Raw genomic sequence first — 24,500 nt, forward strand, 5'->3', positions numbered from 1 at the left:
GGCGGTGGCCTGATGATGATGGTTGTAGAAGTGGTATGTAGAGAGAGAGAGAGAGCGAGTACATGGGAGAAAGAGAGTACAAGGGAGATGATGATGATGATCATGGTTTAGGTTTATAATTTTTATATAAGTTTCTAAATTTTGACATTTTTTTGTATTAATGACTGTTTTGCCCTCACATGGGTTGCACATGACCTCACTTAACTGAAAGTTTTGACCAAGTTAGGGTTAAATGACCTAAGGTGTAACATGTTTTGCAAATAAAGGACTGTGACTGTAATTATTTAAGTTAAAGGTCATCCATTGCAACCCGCTACAAACATAAATGATGAAAAGTGTAATTTACCCTTCTTTATTAAATTATCACGAGTGTATAAAAATGAGGAATATGATAAAATAAGTGTATGTGACTAAGACAAAGATACAAATGATGGATGATATGTGGGGGGTTTTTTAAGATGACAGATAAATTTTGAAAAATGTCACTTTTAGTTAAATTATAGGGTTATTTATGGTGGAGCTCTTGTGAATGCTCTTAGCCAGTTACCAAAGATCATATGGACTAACACCTCTTTTATTTTTCGAGAGATGGTGTGTTGGAGTCTTGTCAATTTGCTGTGGGTTGAGATAGGGGTTTCTTTTGGTTTATATGAGGTTTTTTTTTTTTTTTTTTTTTTTTTTTTTTTTTTTCTTTTCTTCTGAATGGGTGCATAAGGTTTTCTCTTGAACAGGTGAACCGGGTCACCATGCTCTCTTCTTCGGAATGAAGAGTCATCCATTTAGAAGGGTTATCCTGGATGTCAGAGCTTTGTTGTTAAAAAAGTATGTTGTGCTCCCGGGTTTTATTTAACGAAGGAAAAGAAAAAATTTGAAGGGATGCAAAAAAAATCATGTTGCAGAGTTTTTTTTAAGGAAAGAAAACTTGTGTTTATTTTCTTTATTTTAAATTCTTCCAAATTAGAGAGATTTAAAAAGAAAACACTTTTAACACATAAAATCTTTACTTTTTTTAATTTATTTCAAACTAAAAAAATAGCGTAGTTAATTAAATCTTTTGTTTACTACACTTAATTTTGTTTTTGTCCCCTTAATTTATTTTATTGGTTTAGTCGGTGGCAGTTAGGGGTGTGCAAAAAACCAAATTAATCGATAAAACCGAATCGAAAAAACCGAACCAAACAAAAAACCGGTGGGTCGGTTTGGGTCGGTTAATGGTTTTTTTTTTTGAAAACTGAAAGTAGCGGGTCGGTTATGGTTATCATTTTTTCCATACCCATTATAACTGAACGACATGTAATAAATCTTTGTAGGATTTAGAACTTTTCACCATATATTTAATATTTGATGTTTTTAAATGAAGATTTTTAGCATTCATGAGTTTTCATATCATTTTGTGGTTTTGGTTGAAAGTTTATTTGAATTTATAGAATGTATCATATCACTTTATTTGAATATTCAATAATAATTGGTATTGATATTATTAATTATATGTATTTTTTAATACTACATAATATACTAATATATACACATATGCAATAACAATTTATTCCATGTTAAAAAAATTAAACTATGTTTAGCTAAGCTAAATACACGATTAATCACCCATAACCGACCAGCTATAACCATCAAAACTTAATAACCATAACCACCATAATCGATCAATTATATTTATGATTATCTATTAACCGACATCGCGATTATGGTTATGGTTTTAAGTCGAATCTAACTCAAACCAACTAGTGACAATGGTTAGGCAGTTGGATGAGTGGTGGAGGGAGGGTATATTCCAAACAAGGGCCGACGAAGTTCCAACAACGAAAGAAGCCAAAAACAATCCCATCTGCTTCTTCTTCTTCCTCTTCTCCTTCTTCTTAATTACCTTCAATTCAGTTGATCGACTCACTCTGAACCAAGGTAAAGTTCCCGTGCGATGATTTCTATTGGTTTTAGCTCCCTAATTTTGCTTTGCTGTTCAATTTCTATAAAACTTATCCTTATTCTCTCTCTCTCTCTCTCTCTCTCTTAGGCTATAATAAACGACATGTCTCTGCTTGGAAATGTATCCGCTACCGGAAATTCTGTAGTAATGACTAGTAGTCTTTCAAGAGATTATTATTTTAACACCACCTCAGGGAGAACAGATGTCTTGTCTTTTAGACACGGTGATATTATGGGCCATCGACTGCAATTCCGATCGAGAACCAACAAGATTACTGTCTGCCCTTTCAAGGTAATCATCTCACCACTTACTTGTCTTTATGTGTTGTTTAGATAATTAATTAATTAATTGTCCCCTAATTCTGTAGGTGGTCTGCGTGGACTATCCAAGACCAGAGCTTGACAACACATCTAACTTCTTGGAAGCTGCTTACTTGTCTTCAACCTTCCCAACCGCCCCTCGTCCGGCTAAGCCCTTAAACGTTGTAATTGCTGGTGCAGGTGCTATAACCTTAACATTTCTTTCTTTCTTTCTTTCTTTTAAGTACCCTCGTCACACACACTCTTTGCATATGATGCAGGCTTGGCTGGTCTATCCACTGCTAAGTATTTGGCTGATGCCGGTCACAAGCCGATTTTGCTTGAAGCCAGAGACGTTCTTGGTGGAAAGGTTTCAGATTTATTCTATCTTTCTATATATATTTATTATCTTCAGTTACCACATATTGGCCTTCCTTACAGGTAGCAGCTTGGAAAGACCAGGACGGAGATTGGTACGAGACAGGGTTACACATATTTTGTAAGTTTTTTACTCAAGTAACTAGAAAGGGAGCAAGTAGTTAGCTTAAAATTGAATCATTTGCTTGCTTCACAGTTGGAGCTTACCCAAATGTACAGAACCTGTTTGGAGAGCTAGGGATTAATGATAGATTACAGTGGAAGGAACATTCTATGATATTTGCAATGCCAAACAAGCCTGGAGAGTTTAGTCGCTTTGACTTCCCAGATGTGTTGCCTGCACCAATAAATGGCAAGTATGCTGCCTGCTATTATCTTCTACTAACTCACCACATGCTATTGCTATGAATCTTATCTTTGTAATTTTAGGAATTTGGGCTATCTTGAGGAACAATGAAATGCTGACATGGCCCGAGAAAGTAAAATTTGCAATTGGACTCTTGCCTGCAATGTTGGGTGGACAAGCTTATGTTGAGGCTCAAGATGGACTTAGTGTTCAAGATTGGATGAGAAAGCAAGTATGTAGTCATTTAAGTAATATACTTTTTTCTAGCCTGTTTTTAGTTGATAAAGTATAACAGTTGCATATTTATCATCTCTGTAGGGCATACCGGATCGAGTTACCACTGAGGTGTTTATTGCCATGTCGAAGGCATTAAACTTCATCAATCCAGATGAACTTTCAATGCAGTGTATTCTTATTGCTCTGAACCGGTTTCTTCAGGTAAGTATTTGGAACAAACTAATATCACGATGTTTAAGTTTCATTTGTGTTTTCTGTATATAAAAAGTGAGTCAACATTGTTGTTGACTAAAGACGCTGCAACTTTCATCTACTAAAGTGTTATAAAATAAATTAACAGGAAAAGCATGGTTCTAAGATGGCATTTTTAGATGGCAGCCCGCCTGAAAGACTTTGCAAGCCAGTTGTTGACCATATTGAATCACTAGGTGGCCAAGTCAGACTTAATTCACGGATACAAAAGATCGAGTTAAACAAGGATGGAACTGTTAAAAACTTTTTACTGACTGATGGGAATACCATCAAAGGGGATGCTTATGTATTTGCTACTCCAGGTATATTGAACTTTGAAGTCTCTACATATATCTATCTATCTGGGGTCCACAAGCTTTATTGGCTGTTTTGTATCATGCAGTTGACATTCTGAAGCTTCTTTTGCCCGAAGATTGGAAACCGCTTCCATACTTCAAAAAGTTGGACAAATTAGTTGGTGTTCCGGTTATAAACGTTCATATATGGTTAGATGGACCCTTTCAATATAATGCTAAACCTTGTAAGATAAGAATTCTGCCCTTTCACATTTTTCTGTTGTTAACCCAATTTTCAGGTTCGACAGGAAGCTCAAAAACACTTATGATCACCTACTTTTCAGCAGGTCATCTCTTATTTCTTGCAAAAACATTTAATTATTTCTCACAAAAAAATGTTGGCTTTTTTACTTTTCAGCAGGTCACCTCTTATTATAACTGCTACTGACAATTTATATATTTCTTCCATCTTTTCCAGGAGCCCTCTTCTTAGTGTATATGCTGACATGTCTGTTACGTGTAAGGTAGTAGTTGAACATTAGCCACATCCCATTTCCTCACAGATGAAAGACAAAAATACTTGTTTGCAGGAATATTATGATCCGAATCGGTCAATGTTGGAATTGGTTTTTGCACCTGCAGAAGAATGGATTGCACGCAGTGACTCTGACATTATTGATGCCACAATGAGTGAACTTTCAAAACTCTTTCCTGATGAAATTGCAGAAGATGGGAGCAAAGCAAAAATATTGAAATATCATGTGGTAAAAACTCCAAGGTTAGTATTGACATGTGTAAGTAAACCGAAAAGAAATTTGTTTATTTTGATTAATAACTGGGTTGCGGGGTTTCAGGTCGGTTTATAAAACTGTACCGGATTGTGAACCTTGCCGTCCGTTGCAAAGATCTCCAATAGAAGGATTCTATTTAGCTGGTGATTACACGAAACAAAAGTATTTGGCTTCAATGGAGGGTGCGGTTTTGTCAGGAAAATTTTGTGCCCGAGCTATTGTACAGGTAATCAATCATAGAGTAGCATAAGACACAAACAAGGATAGATTTTTTGTGTGTTCTGATGCATCATCGTGATGTTATGTTACACAGGATTACGAGTTGCTTGCTGCGAGGGGGGAAGTGATGGCTGAAGCAAGTCTGGTGTAAAGATGACGTGGCAAGTTGAAATTCGATAAAAAACACTCATCCATAGAACTTATCTTGTATTTCATTACTTTATACATGCATTGATTAAACAGTATTTAATATCTATAAATGAGCACAGGCGTTTGTTGTGAAAAGGGTATGTTTAGGTTTAGGTGGTGCCTTGGAAGGCGGCGAGTGTTGGTTTCTAGCTTTTGTTTGTTAAGAGCATGTGTAGTGGGGCATTATATGTCTTCATAAAGCTCCTGTAAAGCCCCAAACACCACTACGAGGGGCTTTATGAGATAAAAAAAGTTGGGTGGCGCCATATATATAACGCCAGTGATGGGGTTGTTTTCAAAGTTTGGACCAATCAAAATAAAGCAAGGTTTTTATAATTAATTAATAAAAACGAAAATTAATAATTAGGTATTGATGGGTAGAGGCTTTATGACTACGGGCTCTAGTGATATAACGCCCCTGTGTGACGTGGCACGACACGTGTCGCATAACGCCCCACAAAAGGGCTTTATGACTACGGATGGCCTAAGGGTGAGAGGGGCACTCCTCTCTTAGGGAGTCCCCTCTCTTACGCACAGCCAATCAGCACACGCCACGTCAACTTCCCTTTTAACTCCCCTCATACCCTCAATTTGATGGCGGCACTCCTCTCTTGGGGGACTTGTTTTTTTCTTTTTTTTTTTTGTTTTTTTTATTTGTTGTAATTATGCATGTTTATAAATTAAACAAATATTAATAAAAATTAAATAAAAGACATTTTCATTAAATTAAAAATAAAAATTACATTCAAACTAGAAAAATAAAAAAACAAACTACTCGTCGTCGGAACTCACTTCAAGGTGAGGTAGATCTAAACGTCCGAGATGCTCAACGAGATCGTGTTTTAGTCTCCAATGCGTTTCTTCGTCAATGAGCTCGCTAAAAGCTGTATCATCGAAGACGGGTTCGACTAGAGGATCTTGAATGTGTACCGGTGCTATCGCCCTTCCGTCGTCTTTTATAATCATGTTATGTAAAATAATGCACGTATACACGATGGACCTTATCTTTTTCACCATTTGGAACGCATTGGACGATTTAGTATTCCCCACTTCGCCTTTAACACACCAAACGCCTGTTCCACATCTTTTCTTGCGGCCTCGTGTTGTCTCTTGAACTTTTTTTCATTCGGGATGTGAGGATATGGAAAAGACTTCACAAACACGGACCAGCTAGGGTAGATCCCATCAGTAAGATAATACCCGCGTTTGTATAAGTGGTCGTCCACCTGAAATGGACAATTTGGGGTCGTTCCGTTTCGTTGAGTAAGAAATAAAGGAGATTGTTGGAGCACGTTGATGTCGTTTTGTGAACCCGTCGGGCCACAAAAAGCATGCCAAACCCACAAATCTTGAGACGCCACCGCCTCTAACATAACTGTCGGGTATTGATGATCGCCTCTCATATATTGTCCACGCAATTCTATGGGGCACATTCTCCAGACGAAGTGTGTACAATCCAGACTACCCAACATACCAGGTAGGTGATGTCTCTCCTCATGAGCCTGATACAATAGCGCAACGTCGTGGCTCGTTGGTCTACGTAAGAATTCACCGGCATACATTGTACAGACCGTCTCGCAGAAATATTCAAGGCACTCACGAGAGGTCCTTTCAGCCATATTTAAATACTCGTCGTTTTCGTCTGGTGGGTTACCGTTTGCAAGTTGTTTAAACGCAGAAGTAACCTTTTGCAACGTCGTGAAACTTTTCTTCATTCTCCCGTTCAAGCCCTCTTGAAACCACTCGTTATTCGCTTCCACGTCACTAAAAATTTTTAGGAACAAAGACTTGGACATACGAAACCTCTGACGAAAAATATCGGCATTAAATTTCGGATTTTCGACAAAATAATCGGCTATGAGTGTTTCGTGGCCTCCCACACGATCTCGACGGACAATTTTTTTTACTAGACGATACCGTGTCTAGTAGCTCCGCTTGTTGGATGAGATTTTGGAAGAAAATTAAACTACCATCGCTTGACGATGACGATGAATCTTCATCGTCGGGAAAGTCGGGCAGGGGAGAAAAAAACGGGAACTTGGAATCCATTTTTTTTAAAGATTGGTTAAAAAAATTAGATGAGTTGAATGGGTGAGAGTTGTTTTGGGTTTGAAAAATAAAAAGATTAAAGAGGTAGTATTTATAGGGGTTAAGAATTTTTTTTTTTAAATGTATAACGGCTATATAGCCGTTTAAACTTTGATTCCCTTATCGGTGAATACACACCGATCCCATTCACCGAATTGCCTCCCCGCGTTGATGGCGGCGGTGTTCCCGCTCGGGGACTTTGGTCACCGCAGGCCTCCCCGAGAAGTGCCCCGCTCACCCTAATACCTGGCTGGTAAAGATGATCGATCTATTTAATGAGGAGATTAGATCCGCTATAATAATATTATGTAATGGTGTTTATAAACAATGACAGAAGGAATCAAATGTATGAATAAACAACATCGTCACAGCTCACAGCTCTAACTGTAAGATAAGACAATTTCAAAACCTGAAAGCTACCAGTCTTGTTCTGTTTGTCAATGTTGCTTTATAACCAATTATGTTTGCTTGACTAAATCCTCAGTTGCTTATTGTGAGATGCTTGATGTCTTTTGCATATACTTGGGGACATCTACTGCTGATGTGGAATTGAAGGACGTGTGAAATACCTTCAAAACAGATCATGATTATTAGTCCAACACTCATTTTCTTGTTTCGGACTATGATAAAAACTAGGGATGGGCAAATCCCGATCCCGATACCATACCGTCCCGATACCGACAAATCCCGATCCCGAATTTTGTGAAAACTAGGTACCGATACCGAAATACGTCGGTTCGGTACGGTATCGGTATTTTGAGGGTAAAATTCGGTATTATACCGATACCATACCGTACCGATACCGAAAAAACCTAAAAGTGGATACCGAAACCGATACCGAAACGGCTTCGGTATGGTATTTTCGGGATCGGGATCGGGATGGGATCGGGATGGGATCGGTATTTGATACCACTTGCTCATCCCTAATAAAAACTAGAAATCTAAAGATAAAATTGATAGAATAATCCAATTCGAGAAGTATTAAATCTCCATGACAAAGGTATAAAAACCCTAATTTTATATAATAAACATCGACATCCCAAAACAACCCCTATTCTGCCCTATTTAAGAAGGTAATTAACTGCTAAAAAACTGCCCACTACTTGCTCCTAGACCCCAAACTAATTCCTGCTAATAATTAAATGGGTCAAATACCCATCTGGACCTGCCCATAAGAAGTGGGTTGACCCAAGGTTCACATCAGACTATCCATTGGTGACCCCAAATAGGGGCTGGTCCAACAACCGTGACCTAGGTTTGGTTATTATTCCTGTAACATGTCACAGTAGTAGGAGTGGGTATCACTGTATTTCTTTTTTGTTGTTTAACAATCAGTTTTTAATATAACTAGTCCTATTAAATCCGCGCGTTGCGCCAGAAATTAGGGATGGGCAAATCCCGATCCCGATACCATACCGTCCCGATACCGACAAATCCCGATCCCGAATTTTGTGAAAACTAGGTACCGATACCGATACCGAAATACGTCGGTTCGGTACGGTATCGGTATTTTGAGGGTAAAATTCGGTATTATACCGATACCATACCGTACCGATACCGAAAAAACCTAAAAGTGGATACCGAAACCGATACCGAAACGGCTTCGGTATGGTATTTTCGGGATCGGGATCGGGATGGGATCGGGATGGGATCGGTATTTGATACCACTTGCTCATCCCTACCAGAAATCCTCGTGTTGCGTCGTGGGTGGGTATTAGTTCGTTTAACTTCGGTACTGACACTTGTTATAACAATCAAAAGAGAAAAAACTAAAAAAATCATGATATGACCAAAAATATACCAACACAACGGGAATTTGATCAGTATTTATTTGTTTTTTTACGCCACCTACATTCGTTACAATAACTCATAAAGAAAAAAATCTTGATATGACCAAAGAATACCGACACGTGATTTACATGGATAAAAAACAAACACAAGTTATATAAGATACATAAAAAACCAAATAATACATATAAAAACCCACTAAACAACACATATAAAAAAAAGCCTTTAAAACAAATAATTATTGTTCATTAAGTTTCTTTATGAATAGTATACAAGCTATTAGATCCGCGCGTTGCGTTGCGCCGGAAATCCTCGCGTTGCGTCGTGGGTGTGTATTAGTTCGTTTAACTTCGGTGGTACTGACACTTGTTATGGAAACCAATAGAGGAAAAACTAAAAAAAAAAATCATGATATGACCAAAAATGTGATAGTTTGCTAAAATGCTTGATGATTTCATTACCTATGAACATCCAATATATACAGAGATTATAACAACCTAGCCTTAATTTACGGAGCTAACTATGGAAAATAATAAATACAAAGATTGCACAATAATCTACAGAATATATGGGTTGACTAATGTCACACCCCCAAAATCCACACGCGGAGTACCACCGCTTGGAGGCGTGACATGACCAGGATCTAGCCACCAATCATATTGAACAATGTAAGTAAATAGTAAAAATCCAATCCATCAATATAAAAGGTGTTCAAAACCAAACTTAGTTTACGTATTTTCAGCGGAAGCATAAATGTAACAATCCAACATAAGTTTTAAGTTCAAAAATGTAAATGTATGTCATGGGACTCAACAGTCCATGTGCCCACAACGATCGCGCCTCCCGTGCAAGCTCCATGAGTACCTATGGTCCTGCAAGGCATGTAACAGAGAGTCAACAACTAGTTGAGCGAGTTCACAGTAAGTAAGTTCGTAATAATAATAGGTCCGTTGCAGCACCATGCGTTATTAACTAAGTCAGTTGTATGTTCATTTAGTGGGGGCTTCCCATGAGTGTATGTACTAGACTAGAGGTAACCATAAGTGTTCTTCTTAACCCGAGAACAGTAGTACGTACGTGGTTTACGTAGGTTTTACGTAAGTGTCCATCTTATCCCGAGGACAGTGGTACGCGGGGGTTACGTAGGTTTTACGTAGGTGCTCTTCACAACCCGAGGCAGTAGTGAGTATAAGTTTACGTAGGTCTTACGTAAGTGTCCTTCACAACCTGAGGACAGTGATAAGTTACAAGTATACGTAGGTTTTACGTAAGGGTCCTTCGCATCCGAGGACGATGGTAGATAGTCTAGTAACAGTGTAAATACATGTAATTGTTCAATCCCCTTCCTTCAATCCCATTCCCTACCCACCGGGAATCCCATGCCTTGGTATGAGTGTGAACTCACCTTGGTTTGCTCGGCAGAACACGAAAATGTTACTTGAGCTAAGAGGGGTCAACCACGTCCTAACATGGTTACCACACGAGTCAGGTTTTGGTTCAAGTATTGCACATAAGCTTACACATAGCATAACAGGTTCTCAACACGTATTGATCATGGTAAGTAGTTGTAACAACTCTCGGTAAAACCAACACCCTCATAAATAGGTTTCGACACTCTATTATAAAATGTCCCAATATGTATTATATTATATCCCATATGTGAAAACCAAGCCCGAAATACGTTATAGTATTAAAATAACTTAAAAACAATAAATATTAAGTTGAGGCGGGCCGCGTAGACCCACCCCAACCATTCACGCGGGTCGTATGAAGGTGTAAACCGGATTCCTTTGATTTCTTTAAGTTGAAGCGGGCCGCGTAAGAGTTCCCGTTAGTTGACGCGGGCCGCGAGTGTCCCAAATGTTGGCGCAGCCCGATGACACGTGTCATCATCGTGGCGGGGCTACAAGCTGACCCAGCTAAGCTACTCGGTTGACCAAGGTTGACGCGGGCCGCGTAACCTGGCCTGTTCTTTACGCGGGCCGCGTGGAGACCAGATTTCAGCACTATATAAGAAGGCCATCGGGTTTCGTTTTCGACGTTCACAATTTCAATCTCGAATCTCAAATTTCTGTAGAAGTTATTATAGCCGGGTATTATACCCCTAAATAGCGATGTTCTGCTACGATGTAAGTATTATAACCCCTGGAGACGTATTAGATACGTTGCCCGATTGATCTAGGGTTCCGTAACGGCTGTCGTGGTTCTGCCCGACGTAGTCGTTGGAATGTCATCTCGGGGAGGGTATTACTAATGTTAAAATGGGTTATTATACTAACACACGTGCATTTATGTAAATTATAGATATTTACTAGGAAACCCTAAAGGATAACCTAAGACAGCAATGTGAGTTGATCCACTTTTTGTTAACTGCTTTTACAAAACCTTACATACTTTTCCATGCGAATAACAGTTATTGAGTATTTGTAAGAATACAATTATCGTGAGTATGTTGGGGTTTTGTATACAAAATTTGTTACCACCTGGTCAAGGAGTAACATTTCCACAAGTCGGGTCCGACAGTACCAACGGGTGATAATTGATATAACTTGGAAACAAATGTAATTGCGGGATCGCCCTCAATACTGTTCACTGTGACTTTTTATTTAAACTTGATTAAACTGGGATTCACTCACCAGTATTTCCCAATGACAAAATGTTTTTAAAACGCATTTCAGGTAACAAAATGTGAAAGCCAAATAGAAGCCAGCTGGACAGCACTGAAGGCTTGGAAAAGTGGCAATAAAGTTACCTAAGAATAAAATAGATGTTTTTATTAAATAAAATAGGATTTATTCCTATGAAATGTGTGTACTGATAACTTGGGTTTTACCCATGTGTTTAGTGTTATAAAACGAGGTGGTTTACTCTGATTAAATATTTCCTAACTACGATCCTGATGAAAATTTCCGCTGCCAAATTGGATAAATAAACGTGATACCACCGAAACTGGCTCACGGCCGCCCGTTCCCGGGAACTAGGGATCGGGGGTTGTGACAGTAGTTAACAGTCACGAGCATAACCCATTCATACTTTGCGATTTAAATATAAGCCCAATAGTACCCGACCCAAATAACAAACCGACCCAACATACATACGACCCAAACAAATAAACAATAAACAGCTTGTGCGATCCAATACATCTTGTGCGACTGAAGACATCTTGTGCGATCAGATCATCTTGTGCGAATGAACTTCTTGTGCGACCAAGTCGTCTTGTGCGATTGTAACCATATTGTGTGATCGCACAAGTGTGTGTGTGTGTGTGGTGCCAATTAATGCCGTGAATTATTGGCAATTCGTTACAAGTTTCCATTATATCATGGCAATCAGTTATAATCATACAAACAGTTTCCTATTAATGCATTTATCCATCAAATCAAGCAATTTCCATCTAACTCATATAAACCCAAAAATCATAATCATATTACTAGTTCGATCATCAACACAATCGGATTAAGCGGTTAATTTCTTTGGACGTCGTTGGACCCTACGCCTAGGTTAAATCATGGACAACATTTAAACATTCATTCAGATCAATCAAATCATACAACATAGTCAAACGATTCAGCAATCATTCATCATCAACATATATATATATATATATATATATATATATATATATATAGGGAGAAGATCATGCGAGAACCACCTCTTATTGTGAGAACCGCGAGAACCAATGTGAACACACCAAAAATACCTAAAAATAGCTAAAAATCACACAAAAATTTTTTTTTTGAATTTTTTAATATTTTTTATAAAAAAATCGCTACTTTTCGAAGCAAAAAAAAAAAAATTTAATTTTTTTTTTTAAAAAAAAATTTTTTTTTTTGGCTTCTAAAAGTAGCGATTTTAACATAAAAAATTCAAAAAAATTTTTTTAGATTTTTTCTTGATTTTTTTAGATTTTTTTAGGTTTTTTGAGGGTTTAGTTTTTAGCATTTTAGCTTGGGGGGGGGGGTTTAGGTTTTTGGGGGGTGGGGGAGGGGGGTTTAGGTTTTTGGGGGGGGGGGGTGTTAGGTTTTTTTTAGGTTTTTTTTAGCATTTAGCTTGGGGGGGGGTTTAGGTTTTTTTTTTTGGGGGGGGGGGGTTAGGTTTTTTTGGGGGGTGGGGGGTTTAGGTTTTGGGGGGGGGGGGTGGGGGTTAGGTTTTTTTAGGTTTTTTTAGCTATTTTAGGTTGTGTTCACATTGGTTCTCAAGGTTCTCACAATAAGGGTGGTTCTCGCATGAGCCCCTCCCTATATATATATATATATATATATATATATATATATATATATATATATATATATATATATATATATATATATATATATATATATACGGCACAAACACATCGGTCCAATAGAAAGCTTTCAAAAACATTTTCCATTCTTTCAATATTAATGGATTCAAGACAGTATATCACATGCTATACTATGAAATAATGATTGTTTCCCATTCAATTCACCTTTGATAATATATGAATAATATTCCACCAATATGAATGTAATGATAAGGGTCACTAACCGTTTAAAATCATTAATATACAACATATTTATACAACATGCAAGAAACAATTAAATATGCATCATACTTATCACAAACAAGCACATGCCTCAAGTACGATTAATATTTAGTGGACTAAGATGAAACACTGACCAAGTTAGTCGGTGGAAATCCTGGACACTCGGAACAAGGGACTTCGGGTTAAGGGTAGAAGGCTGCCGTCGACTTTGAAGGAGGTTGAGAGAGGTTAGGGTTTTGTGCATTTTGTGTAATGAAGTAATATGAGGGTATACACAAGGTTCTGAGCGTATGTGCATCTGATGAGTGAGCCGAGCCCAGCTGGTGGTTTCGTTTGGGCCGAGGGCTAGCCCAAGATAGTTGAAAGAGTGTTGTGCGATTCGAGGGTGTATGGTGCAAATCGGTTATACATTGTGCGATCCACATATGTTACACATAATTAAAACATAACATTTCATTGCAAACTATCACAATAGCTAATCACATAGCACTCACACTGGTTACATTCAAAATGCATGTAAGGGTTGGAAATATGAGTTGTCACAACTAACACACCCCCTCAGTCTTGGCGGTAGGATCACGGACGCAAAGGCTGACTTTAAATCTGTTGAAGAGAGGACAAGGTAACCCTTTTGTGAAGATATCCGCGTATTGATAATCTGCCGGAATGTGCAAAACGCGGATGTCTCCTACCCGGACTTTGTCTCGAACAAAGTGGATATCAATTTCAACGTGCTTAGTTCGTTGGTGTTGTACCGGGTTCTCGGAGAGATAAACAGCGGATAAGTTGTCACAATAGACAATAGTAGCCTGACGAGTAGGGACATGAAGTTCAAGGAGAAGATTACGTAACCAAATCGTTTCAGTAACCGTGTTTGCAACCCCATGGTACTCCGCTTCAGCACTTGATCTCGAGATAGTAGCTTGACGTTTGGACGACCATGAGACCAAGTTTGATCCTAAGAAGATGCAATACCCGGACGTAGACCTGCGAGAGTCCGGGCATCCGCCCCAATCCGCGTCTGAGTAAGCAGTGAGTGAAGAGGACTTGGAGGGAGTAATATGTAGGCCTTGAGTGGCGGTGCCTCGTATGTAGCGAAGTACGCGTTTAAGAAAATGAAAGTGTGGCTCCCGTGGGGCGTGCATAAAGAGGCATATTTGTTGCACCGCATATGCAATGTCGCGTCTGGTGAATGTGAGATATTGCAAAGCTCCCGCGAGGCTCCGGTAGAGAGTAGGATCCGAGAATGGTGGCCCGGAGTCTGCACTGAGTTTAGATGAAGGCTCAACTGGGGTAATTGCAGGTCAATTAGTCGTGTTAGCATGTGCCAAGATATCCTCTGCATAAGACTGTTGCGATAAGAATAGGCCCCCATGTTGATGGTTGACTGATATGCCTAAAAAATGATGAAGGGTGCCCAAATCAGACATTGCAAATTCTTTCGATAAGGCGGAGATGATGCTTTGTAGTAACGTGGGATTAGAGGTCGTGAGGATAATATCATCCACGTAAAGCAACAGGTAAGCAAGTTGGTCGCCCCGTTTGTTAATAAATAATGATGTATCCGAAATTGCGCTCTTAAACCCGTATTTGAGGATGTAAGTTGCAAACCGTTGAAACCATGCGCGCGGTGCTTGTTTTAGGCCATAAAGGGATTTCTCAAGTTTGCAAACATGACCCGGTTTGTTTGGGTCCTTGAAACCCGGTGGTTGATACATGTAAACCGTTTCCTTGAGGTCGCCATGAAGGAAAGCATTCTTTACATCAAGTTGGTGAATTGGCCAAGATTTCGAAAAGGCGAGACTCAACACGGTACGTATTGTAGTGGGTTTAACCACAAGACTAAAGGTTTCATCGCAATCCACGCCAACTTGTTGAGATTTGCCATTGACAACAAGTCGTGCCTTGTACCGTTGCAGTTTACCATCAGCATTGAACTTGTGTCGGAATAACCACATACACCAAATGACATGAGCATCCGGCGGACGAGGAACTAAAACCCAAGTGTTATTATTCAATAAAGCACTATACTCATCATCCATAGCACGTTTCCAATTTGGATCGGATAGGGCAACAAGGTGTGAGTGTGGTATAGGCGAAATGGTACTAGTGTGAAGACTGAACTGGACTTTGGGTTTGGTGATGCCAGCTCGAAGGCGGGTGGTCATGGGGTGGACAGGTTGAGTTGCGTTGCGTTGAGTGTAGGTGAGGATGGAGGTGCATTAGGAGATGAGGCAAGGGAGGTGGGCTGGTCCACTAATGGAGTGACCGGTTGTTGGGCTGGGCGACCTAGGAGGATGGGTTGTTTGGTGTTGGGCTGGATTGCATGAAGGTGAGAGGGTATGAGGCCCATGTTGAAAGAAGGTGGAAGCAGGAGCGTGAACCTGCTGGGCTGTGATAGGAACATCGTTTGTGGGCCGAACGAAGTTGGGTTGAGTGGGGACGGGTCGGTTAGAAGTAAACGGTTGGGCTGGGTGATGGATTAGCAGCGAAGGGGCATCGGTGTCTAAGAAAGAATAGTTTCTCGGACCAGCGGTTGGAAGGTGCTGGAAGGGAAATTTTGTTTCGTCAAATTCGACATGACAAGACAAAATGACTTTATCGGTAGCTAATTCCAAGCATTGATATCCGTGAAAATTGGCGGGGTACCCGAGAAACACGCATAAAGAAGAGCCTTCGCTGAGCTTATTCGGACGGGTGGCGGAGGTATTGGGATAACATGCACATCCGAATACCCGAAGGTGTTCATATGTGGGATGGCGTTAATAAAGGGCGGACTTAGGTGTGTGAAAGTGTAAAAGTTTGGTAAGGAGGATGTTGTGAAGGTATACAGCCACATGGAGGGCTTTGACCCAGTAAGAGGAGGGTATATGGGCATGTGTGAGAAGAGTGAGCATGATCTCGTTGAGACGTCAAATCATGCGTTCCGACTTCCCGTTTTGTTGTGAGGTTTGAGGACATGAAAATCGTAAGTGAAGGCCTTGAGAAGAGGCGAAATGTTTAAAGTTATTATTGTCGAATTCGCCCCCTAAATCACATTGAAAAGATTTAATGTGAACACGGAATTGAGTGAGAATGTATTTATGAAATTTGGCGAATCTTTCAAATGTCTCAGATTTGTATTTTAAAGGATAAACCCAAGTGTATTGTGTTTTGTCATTGACCAGGACCATATAGTATTTAAAACCAGAATGACTCGGTACGGGAGAAGTCCACAAATCACAATGAATTATATCAAATGGTAATAAAGTTTGTGACATAGAAGTAGAAAACGGTAAACGTTTACTTTTAGCAAGTTGACAAGAATAGCACACAAGATTATTATTACGTTTATTGCATGCGATAAAATTATTCGAAACAAGTGAATTAAAAACAGATAATCCCGGATGTCTAAGATGGCTATGCCATGCGTCTTGATCATGCGAGAAATGAAAGGTGTGTAACTGGAATAGTTTCACCCATGAGGAGTATGAAACTTTCTTGCCATCCAACACACGAACCTTGTGTTGGATCTTAGTGAGAGTGTATGTAGGGTGTAAGGGTTGGGTTTTTGCAGGGTTTTCACTCTTGTCAGGCATATTGAATTGAACAAAGGTAACAGAGAAGTGACAAAGAAAAAAAAAGGAAAATAGTAATGGCCGGACCGAAGTCGGCGGTGACCGAAGTCAGGAGGACGTATCAGAGAGTTTTGTTAGGCTCTTGATACCATGATAGTTTGCTAAAATGCTTGATGATTTCATTACATATAAACATCCAATATATACAGAGATTATAACAACCTAGCCTTAATTTACGGAGCTAACTATGGAAAATAATAAATACAAATATTGCACAATAATCTAGAGAATATATGGGTTGACTAACAAAATGTACCAACAAAACGGGAATTTGATCAGTATTGGTTTGTTTTTTTACGCCACGTACACTCGTTACAACAACCCATAAAGAAAAGATCTTGATATGACCAAAGAATATAGTGACACGTGATTTACATGGATCAAAAACAAACGAAAGTTATATAAGATATATAAAAAACCCAAATAATACATATAAAAAACCACTAAACAACACATATAAAAAAGCATTTAAAACAAATAACTATTAAAAAAATAAAATAAATAACAACTGTTCATTTAGTTTCTTTTTTAATAGTATACAATAAATATATTTATCTATTTATTTATATTACTGTTCATTCACTTGACTTTTTAATATATAGGTAAATTACAACAAATAATCTTTATTATTTTTTACATCCCGATATAGATTTTATTAAAAAAAAGTTCGTTGGTTTAGGTTGGATTGCTAATCAGTGTGAAAGGTTGGGTTACCTAGGTGGAAGAGAAGGAAATTGGTTTTTTTATTAAAGGTAAGGTTGAGTTAGATTATGATGTCGGTAGTCTTATGTATTGCTGGAAATTGGGTTGACTATCGTTACACGACTTTTGCATTTGGGGGGGGGGGGGGCATAACCCCGTATTGCTTCACAACCCAAGTTCAAAAAGGTGTCAAATTAGCCCTTAGTTGGTATTACACCGTTTATATTGTGTTGGGAATTTCAGATAAATGTCAAAATTTAGCGGGCAAGGCTAAGTCAAAGAAGTGGATAATTATAAATTGTCAAAAGTGTTTATGTTTTAATAATTAGTTATAGTTATCATGTGCTATAATCCTTAATTAATTATCTAAACTCAAACCAGTTAGGTTTGTATATTTATACGATAATTATACATAAGCAATCCTAGTTTAGCCTAATAGGTTAGATTAGCTATATAAATACCATGATGTGCATACACGGATTGTAATTCAAGTATTAGAGTCTGATTTCTTGAATAATAAAATTGGGTGTTGCTGCGGGAAGAAATCCCTCTCACTGTGATAAAGATAACGGTGCTTTATTTTGGTAAAAAGCATACATTGCTTGATCCATATTTTGTACATGATATTAACTAGCCAAGATAATACTAGGTTTACCTATCACTTTTTATGTTTATAACAAAAACAAAATCATACAACTTCTGGTTATAGTATAAAAGTTTTATTAATAACTTTGTTACAAGTCTTGCTTCCCAAAAAAGAAAAAACTGCATCATTGACATCATCATTCAAAATAAAATAAAACTGAAGTAGTACAACTACACAAGTTTATTAATTTTGACCGACCAAAACGATTACACTGTTGTGAATGCCCTTTGCATTCCATGATAAAGATGCAAGTTCAGTATAAAATTATGCCAAGACATGTAATTATTAGTAAATCAATTTATCAATATTAATCATTTTCATATTTCATATTTAAGGGTAAGAAATTAACGGCGTGGGTCTGTTACATGAAAATTAAATACAACTGATTTTCCCACCAAACAAGTTTTTCTGATTCCAATTTCCATTCCAACCCCCCTTCTTCTTCCTCTGAAAACCCTAAAAAAACCCATACTCCTTTTGATTCGATCAACTGAGGTTCTTTCAAGTTATAAGTTTTCATTTTCTTTCAAGAATCAGATGAAACCAACAATGACGTCGATCAGTAACCTCCTCCTCATCCCGTTGATCGCTCTAATTTCCACCACGCTTGCCCAATCCGATCAACAAAGTAACTAAACCATCGTAATCCTCTTCAAGATTTGTCTGCATTCATTTTCTTTAATCCTTACTCAATAAAAACTTATTCTTTGATTTTGATTTCAGGTCCGGCTTACATGGCATTCGTCGTAAATTCAACCCAACTACCACCGGACGACACCTACGACTACATAATAGTCGGCGGCGGCACCGCCGGTTGCCCACTGGCAGCAACATTATCCAAAAACCACCGTGTCTTGGTTCTTGAACGAGGAGGTCTTCCTTTCTCAAACCCTAACGTCATGACACGTGAGGGTTTTCTCCCCACACTCACCCACAATGATCAATCTGACTCACCAGCGCAAACGTTTACTTCAGAGGACGGTGTCCCCAATGCCCGTGGCCGCGTTCTTGGCGGCAGCAGCGCCATTAATGCCGGCTTCTACAGCCGTGCAGACGAAGACTTCTACGAAAGATCCGAGATCGATTGGGACCGCCGCGTGGTGCAGCGCGCTTATGAGTGGGTGGAGAAGGCCATTGTGTTTCAACCCGAGTTGCAGACGTGGCAATCGGCTGTTCGTGATGGGTTGTTGGAAGTGGGTGTGGAGCCTTATAATGGGTATAGCTTGAATCACACTCTGGGTACCAAGATTGGCGGGTCCACGTTCGACACCTCCGGCCGCAGGCATAGTGCTGCTGATCTGTTGAATCTGGCTAATGCATCTAATATCAAGGTGGGTCTGTATGCTAGTGTGGAGAGGGTTTTGTTTGCCCCTTCGTATTCGCTGACGTCCAGGCAGATTGCAAACGGGGTTGTGTTTCGTGACAGGGCTGGTGGGTATCATCATGCGATGCTGCGGGATCATGGAGAGGTGATCCTTTGTGCGGGTGCTATTGGTAGCCCGCAGCTGCTGCTTCTTAGCGGCGTTGGGCCTCGCCCTTATCTCTCTTCTTGGGGGATACCAGTGGTGCGTCATTCCCCGTATGTGGGGAATTATCTGTATGACAACCCGCGCAATGGGATATCAATTGTGTCGCCTGTTCCACTGGAGCAATCTCTAATACAGGTGGTGGGGATCACCGATTCGGGTGCTTATCTTGAAGCAGCCTCCAATGTACTCCCTTTTACTTCGCCTGCGTATTCTGTTTTCCTGAGGCCGTCGTCTTCTCCCCTGTATCTTACTGTTGCCAGCATCATGGAGAAGATTATTGGGCCGCATTCTTCTGGTACGCTTCGGCTGGCATCTACTGATGTGAGAACCAACCCCATTGTGCGGTTTAACTACTTCAGTAACCCACTGGATTTGGAGAGGTGTGTGAATGGGAGCCGAAAGATTGGAGACTTGCTTAGAAGTCGGGCTATGGATGATTTCAAGTTCTGGGAATGGTCTGGTACGGACTTCAGATTTGTGGGTCCTGCCTTGCCGGTTGACCAGTCGAATAATGCGCTGATGGGTGAGTTCTGTCGGCGGACGGTGAGCACAATATGGCATTACCATGGAGGGTGTGTTGTGGGGAGAGTGGTGGATCACAGTTTGAAGGTTATGGGTGTCCACTCTCTTCGTGTGGTGGATGGTTCGACTTTTACTGTCTCTCCAGGGACCAATCCGCAGGCGAGTCTTCTGATGCTCGGCAGGTAATTACTTAATCAGTTTAGTGTGTTTTGTACTAGTTGGAAAGACTGTTGTTGAATTGTGTGATATGCAGGTACATGGGGATGATGATTTTGAAAGAGAGAATGCACAAGTGAAGCAAAGCAAAGCAAAGCAAAGCGCTTGCTGCTTAGTGGTGATTTTGCATGTGCATATAAATAAAGATAGGTGTATTGTATTGTGTAGTAAGTAGTATGAGAACTTGTGCTGCTGATTCATTCTTTGAAAAGCTCTATATATAGATTCCATTGTTATATTTTACATGGTAATGTTGGATCAGTTCTGTTTAAATGTAATGGAAAATATGAATAATACCTGTTACAGCAGACAGGCCAGCAGAGAATCCAGTCAGAGATGCAGCCATTGAGTTCGACATGATTGTCAGGATGATCTGGTTCCTCCTTAGGGTGTAAGTTATGATGGTGATGAAAACCGAAGTAGGGTAATTTCGGTTATGGGGAGAGAGCCGATTTGTTTGATGTTATGAGGGTTGTGATTGTGTAATGTGTGTAACCCTTTAACTCTCTAATAAGCCCCTTATTTATACACCCAAGAGGAAACCCAATTAGTTAATAAGGGTAATATGGTCCATCAACAATTACCAACTAATTATTAATAGGTTAATAAATATATTTTGATCTAATATAATATAAATGATTATATAGGCTACAAGATTAAATATTACATTTTATATATTTAATCTCACATTCTCCCACTTAGCCAAGTAATCATTTATCATGAGTATTAGGTAAGCCTGGCCAGGAGTTAACACTCATTTTAGCTTTAAACCAAGAACTATAGCAGAGAAATACAGCCGTTGAATCATCATTCGACTCAGGACCCCCATTAGTCATACTATAGCCTCAATTTAAAACCTAACAGTTACGATCAAAATATGTATAAGCCCTTTAGCGTCTGATTTGTATTTATATTTGTCTATATGTCATTACACCGGCAGAACATATGTTAGAGACATACAAAATCAAACTGAGGAAATTTTATTAATTAAAACATAAGCTAGTACAATATGCCATTAAACAAGGTCTTTAGTAAGTCCCATATTCGATACATGTTCTTCGAAAACTTTAGGTGGGAGACCTTTAGTCATCGGATCCGCTAGCATATCTTTAGTACTAATATACTCTATACAAAGATTATTTTCCTCAACACGTTCACGTACGAACAAGTACTTTGTATCGAGATATAAACCAGCTCCAGTCGAACTGTTACTGTTCGAGAAACTAACGGCAGCTGAGTTATCACAGTAAAGCTTCAATGGTCTAGAAATGGAATTAACAATTTTGAGTCCAGTGATCAGATTTCTAAGCAACATTCCATGACAGGTTGCGTTGTAAACAGCAATGTATTCTGCCATCATTGTGGAAGTTGTAGTTAACTGTTGTTTATGACTCTTCCATGAGATAGGTCCGCCTGCTAACATAAAGATGTAGCCCGAAGTGGATTTCTTGTCATCTTTGCATTTGGCAAAGTCAGAATCAGAATAACCTACCACTTCTAAATGATCACTTCTTCTATAAGTCAGTTTATAGTCTTTCGTCCCTTGCAGATATCTGAGGACCTTCTTAGCTGCTTTCCAGTGATCTAGGCCAGGATTAGTCTGATAACGGCCTAGCATTCCAGCAATATAAGCGATATCTGGGCGAGTACAGACTTGAGCATACATCAGGCTCCCGACTACTGACGCGTAAGGTATCTGGCTCATTTGCTCCTTTTCAACCTCTGTTGTCGGACACTGGAATGAACCGAAAACATCTCCCTTAACTACTGGAGCGACGGAGGGTTTGCACTGTTGCATGTTGTAACGTGTAAGGACACGATCTATGTAAGTCTTTTGAGACAATCCTAAGATCCCTTTGTGTCTATCTCGGTGAATTTCGATGCCAATGACGTAAGAAGCATCTCCGAGATCCTTCATGTCGAAGTTATGCGAGAGTAACCGCTTCGACTCATGCAACATGTCTAAACTATTACTTGCCAATAGAATGTCATCTACGTAAAGGACAAGTATAGTAAAGTTACTCCCACTCATCTTGAGGTAGGTGCATTGATCCACTTGATTCTTCATAAAACCTTGCCTCTTCATGACTTCATCAAACTTGAGATACCATTGACGTGATGCTTGTTTTAACCCATAAATGGATTTCTTCAACTTACAGACTAGATGCTCCTGACCTTCAGGTTTAAAGCCTTCAGGTTGTTTCATGTAAACATCTTCGTCTAAGTCTCCGTTAAGGAAAGCAGTTTTGACGTCCATCTGATGTAGCTCTAAATCAAAATGAGCTACTAAGGCCATAACGATCCTTAATGAATCTTTACGAGAGACAGGTGAAAACGTCTCTTGATAATCAATTCCCTCTTTCTGAGTGTAGCCCTTTGCAACCAATCTCGCTTTGTAGCGTTCAACGTTCCCATTCGGATCTAGTTTTGTTTTGAACACCCATTTACAACCTACAGGTTTTACACCGTTGGGTAATTCTACCAAATCCCAAACGTCATTTTTCTTCATGGATTCAAGCTCATCAATCATTGCTTTGTTCCATTCAGAAGACTGATCACTGCTAATGGCTTCATTATAAGAGATAGGATCATTGAGCTTTCCAGCATCCATTTCAGTCAGGTAGGTAATATAATCATCCCAATTAGTAGGCCGTTTTTGCCTAGATGACCTCCTGAGCTGATTTTCGGGTTGAGCGTTGTCTTGGTTTTGAGCGTTTGATGTGCCTTCGTTATGAGGTATAATGGGTTCTGGTTGTGGAGTTGGAGTTTGTGCAGTGGCTTCAGGTGCAGTTGCATGTGGTACAAGAGGAGTAAACGGAGTAATGGTAAGCGACGAGTCTCTCCCCCCCGCGTCTTGTACTTCTTGCAATTCTTCGTAAGGGTTAGTACTGCTCCCACTGACCTTGAAATCCTCCAGGAACGCAGCACGCTTGGTTTCAACAATACGGGTGACATGGGAAGGACAATAGAAACGATAACCCTTTGAATGATCAGGATACCCGATAAAGAAGCAGGTAACTGTTTTAGGGTCAAGTTTCCTTAGGAAAGGATTATATAATTTTGCTTCAGCAATGCAGCCCCATACTTTCATATATTTAAGACTCGGTTTCCTTCCTGTCCAAAGTTCATAAGGAGTTTTAGGGACAGACTTAGAAGGAACTCTATTGAGTATATGAACAGCTGCTTTTAATGCTTCAGTCCAGAGGAATAATGGTAAATTAGTGTTGGCTAACATACTGCGCACCATGTTCATAAGGGTACGATTTCTTCGTTCAGCGACACCATTCTGCTGAGGTGTACCAGGCATGGTGTATTGGTTCACAATCCCCTGGCCCTTACAAAACTCATAAAATGGACCAGGAGCTTGACCCACATCAGTATGTCTTCCATAATATTCACCGCCTCTGTCTGATCTCACAACTTTAATCTGACGATCTAATTGCTTTTCAACTTCAGCTTTATAATCTTTAAAAGTTGTAAGAGATTCAGACTTTTCCTTTATAAGATACAAGTACATGTAACGAGAATAATCATCAATGAAAGTGATAAATGAAGTATGTCCTGTGATGCCAGCGATTTGATAGGGACCACTAATGTCAGTGTGAATGAGTTCTAATAAATTAGAGCTCCTAGTGGCACCTTTCTTATTCGCTGATGTCATTTTGCCTTTAAGACATTTGACACATGTTCCAAAATCGGTGAAATCGAGAGGAGGTAAGACTTCATCCTTTACGAGACGATTTAATCGTTCTCTTGAGATGTGGCCTAAACGTTGATGCCACAACATAGATGAAGTCTCTAAGTCTCGAATTTGTTTCTTTTCCATCTTTGTGAGTGATTCATTAATATTATATGACAACAAAGATTTGGAAAAATTATCATCTAGTTCTAATCTATAGAGACCACCATCCAGAATGCCAGTACCATAAACAACGGAATCATAGAGAATAGAGAGTTTGC

The 24,500-nt window shown here is 39.4% G+C and overlaps 2 protein-coding genes across 3 annotated transcripts; both read left to right on the forward strand.

The window, feature by feature from the left end:
* The first annotated feature begins 1,757 nt into the window (after window positions 1-1,757).
* LOC110913080 (15-cis-phytoene desaturase, chloroplastic/chromoplastic) lies at window positions 1,758-5,021 on the forward strand. Its single transcript, XM_022157947.2, has 15 exons — window positions 1,758-1,914; window positions 2,027-2,230; window positions 2,307-2,439; window positions 2,520-2,608; window positions 2,680-2,737; window positions 2,813-2,968; window positions 3,046-3,194; window positions 3,281-3,400; window positions 3,540-3,753; window positions 3,834-3,936; window positions 4,026-4,073; window positions 4,205-4,250; window positions 4,317-4,504; window positions 4,581-4,743; window positions 4,831-5,021. The coding sequence occupies exons 2-15, from the start codon at window positions 2,042-2,044 to the stop codon at window positions 4,885-4,887; spliced, it is 1,713 nt and encodes a 570-aa protein (XP_022013639.1). The 5' UTR covers window positions 1,758-1,914; window positions 2,027-2,041; the 3' UTR covers window positions 4,888-5,021.
* Window positions 5,022-18,648: 13,627 nt separating this feature from the next.
* Window positions 18,649-20,784, forward strand: LOC110913082 ((R)-mandelonitrile lyase-like). Of its 2 annotated transcripts, none has more exons than XM_022157949.2 (3): window positions 18,649-18,915; window positions 18,997-20,506; window positions 20,578-20,784. In XM_022157949.2, exons 2-3 carry the CDS (start codon window positions 19,008-19,010, stop codon window positions 20,618-20,620), a joined length of 1,542 nt encoding a protein of 513 aa, XP_022013641.1. In that variant the 5' UTR covers window positions 18,649-18,915; window positions 18,997-19,007; the 3' UTR covers window positions 20,621-20,784. The 2 variants fall into 2 exon arrangements, with proteins under 2 accessions (XP_022013641.1, XP_022013640.1); XM_022157948.2 differs by having other exon boundaries at window positions 18,649-18,901.
* Window positions 20,785-24,500: the final 3,716 nt, after the last annotated feature.

Source organism: Helianthus annuus, chromosome 15 (genome assembly GCF_002127325.2).
Source record: "Helianthus annuus cultivar XRQ/B chromosome 15, HanXRQr2.0-SUNRISE, whole genome shotgun sequence".
Taxonomy (NCBI): Eukaryota; Viridiplantae; Streptophyta; class Magnoliopsida; order Asterales; family Asteraceae; genus Helianthus; species Helianthus annuus.

Coding starts and splice junctions, on each gene's coding strand:
- LOC110913082 (XM_022157948.2), top strand. CDS start 18,811: ATGAAACCAACAATGACGTCGATCAGTAACCTCCTCCTCATCCCGTTG. Junction 18,902..18,996: donor TGCCCAATCCGATCAACAAA/GTAACTAAACCA, acceptor TTTTGATTTCAG/GTCCGGCTTACATGGCATTC. Junction 20,507..20,577: donor AGTCTTCTGATGCTCGGCAG/GTAATTACTTAA, acceptor TGTGATATGCAG/GTACATGGGGATGATGATTT.
- LOC110913080 (XM_022157947.2), top strand. CDS start 2,042: ATGTCTCTGCTTGGAAATGTATCCGCTACCGGAAATTCTGTAGTAATG. Junction 3,937..4,025: donor GTTATAAACGTTCATATATG/GTTAGATGGACC, acceptor CCCAATTTTCAG/GTTCGACAGGAAGCTCAAAA. Junction 4,074..4,204: donor GATCACCTACTTTTCAGCAG/GTCATCTCTTAT, acceptor CATCTTTTCCAG/GAGCCCTCTTCTTAGTGTAT.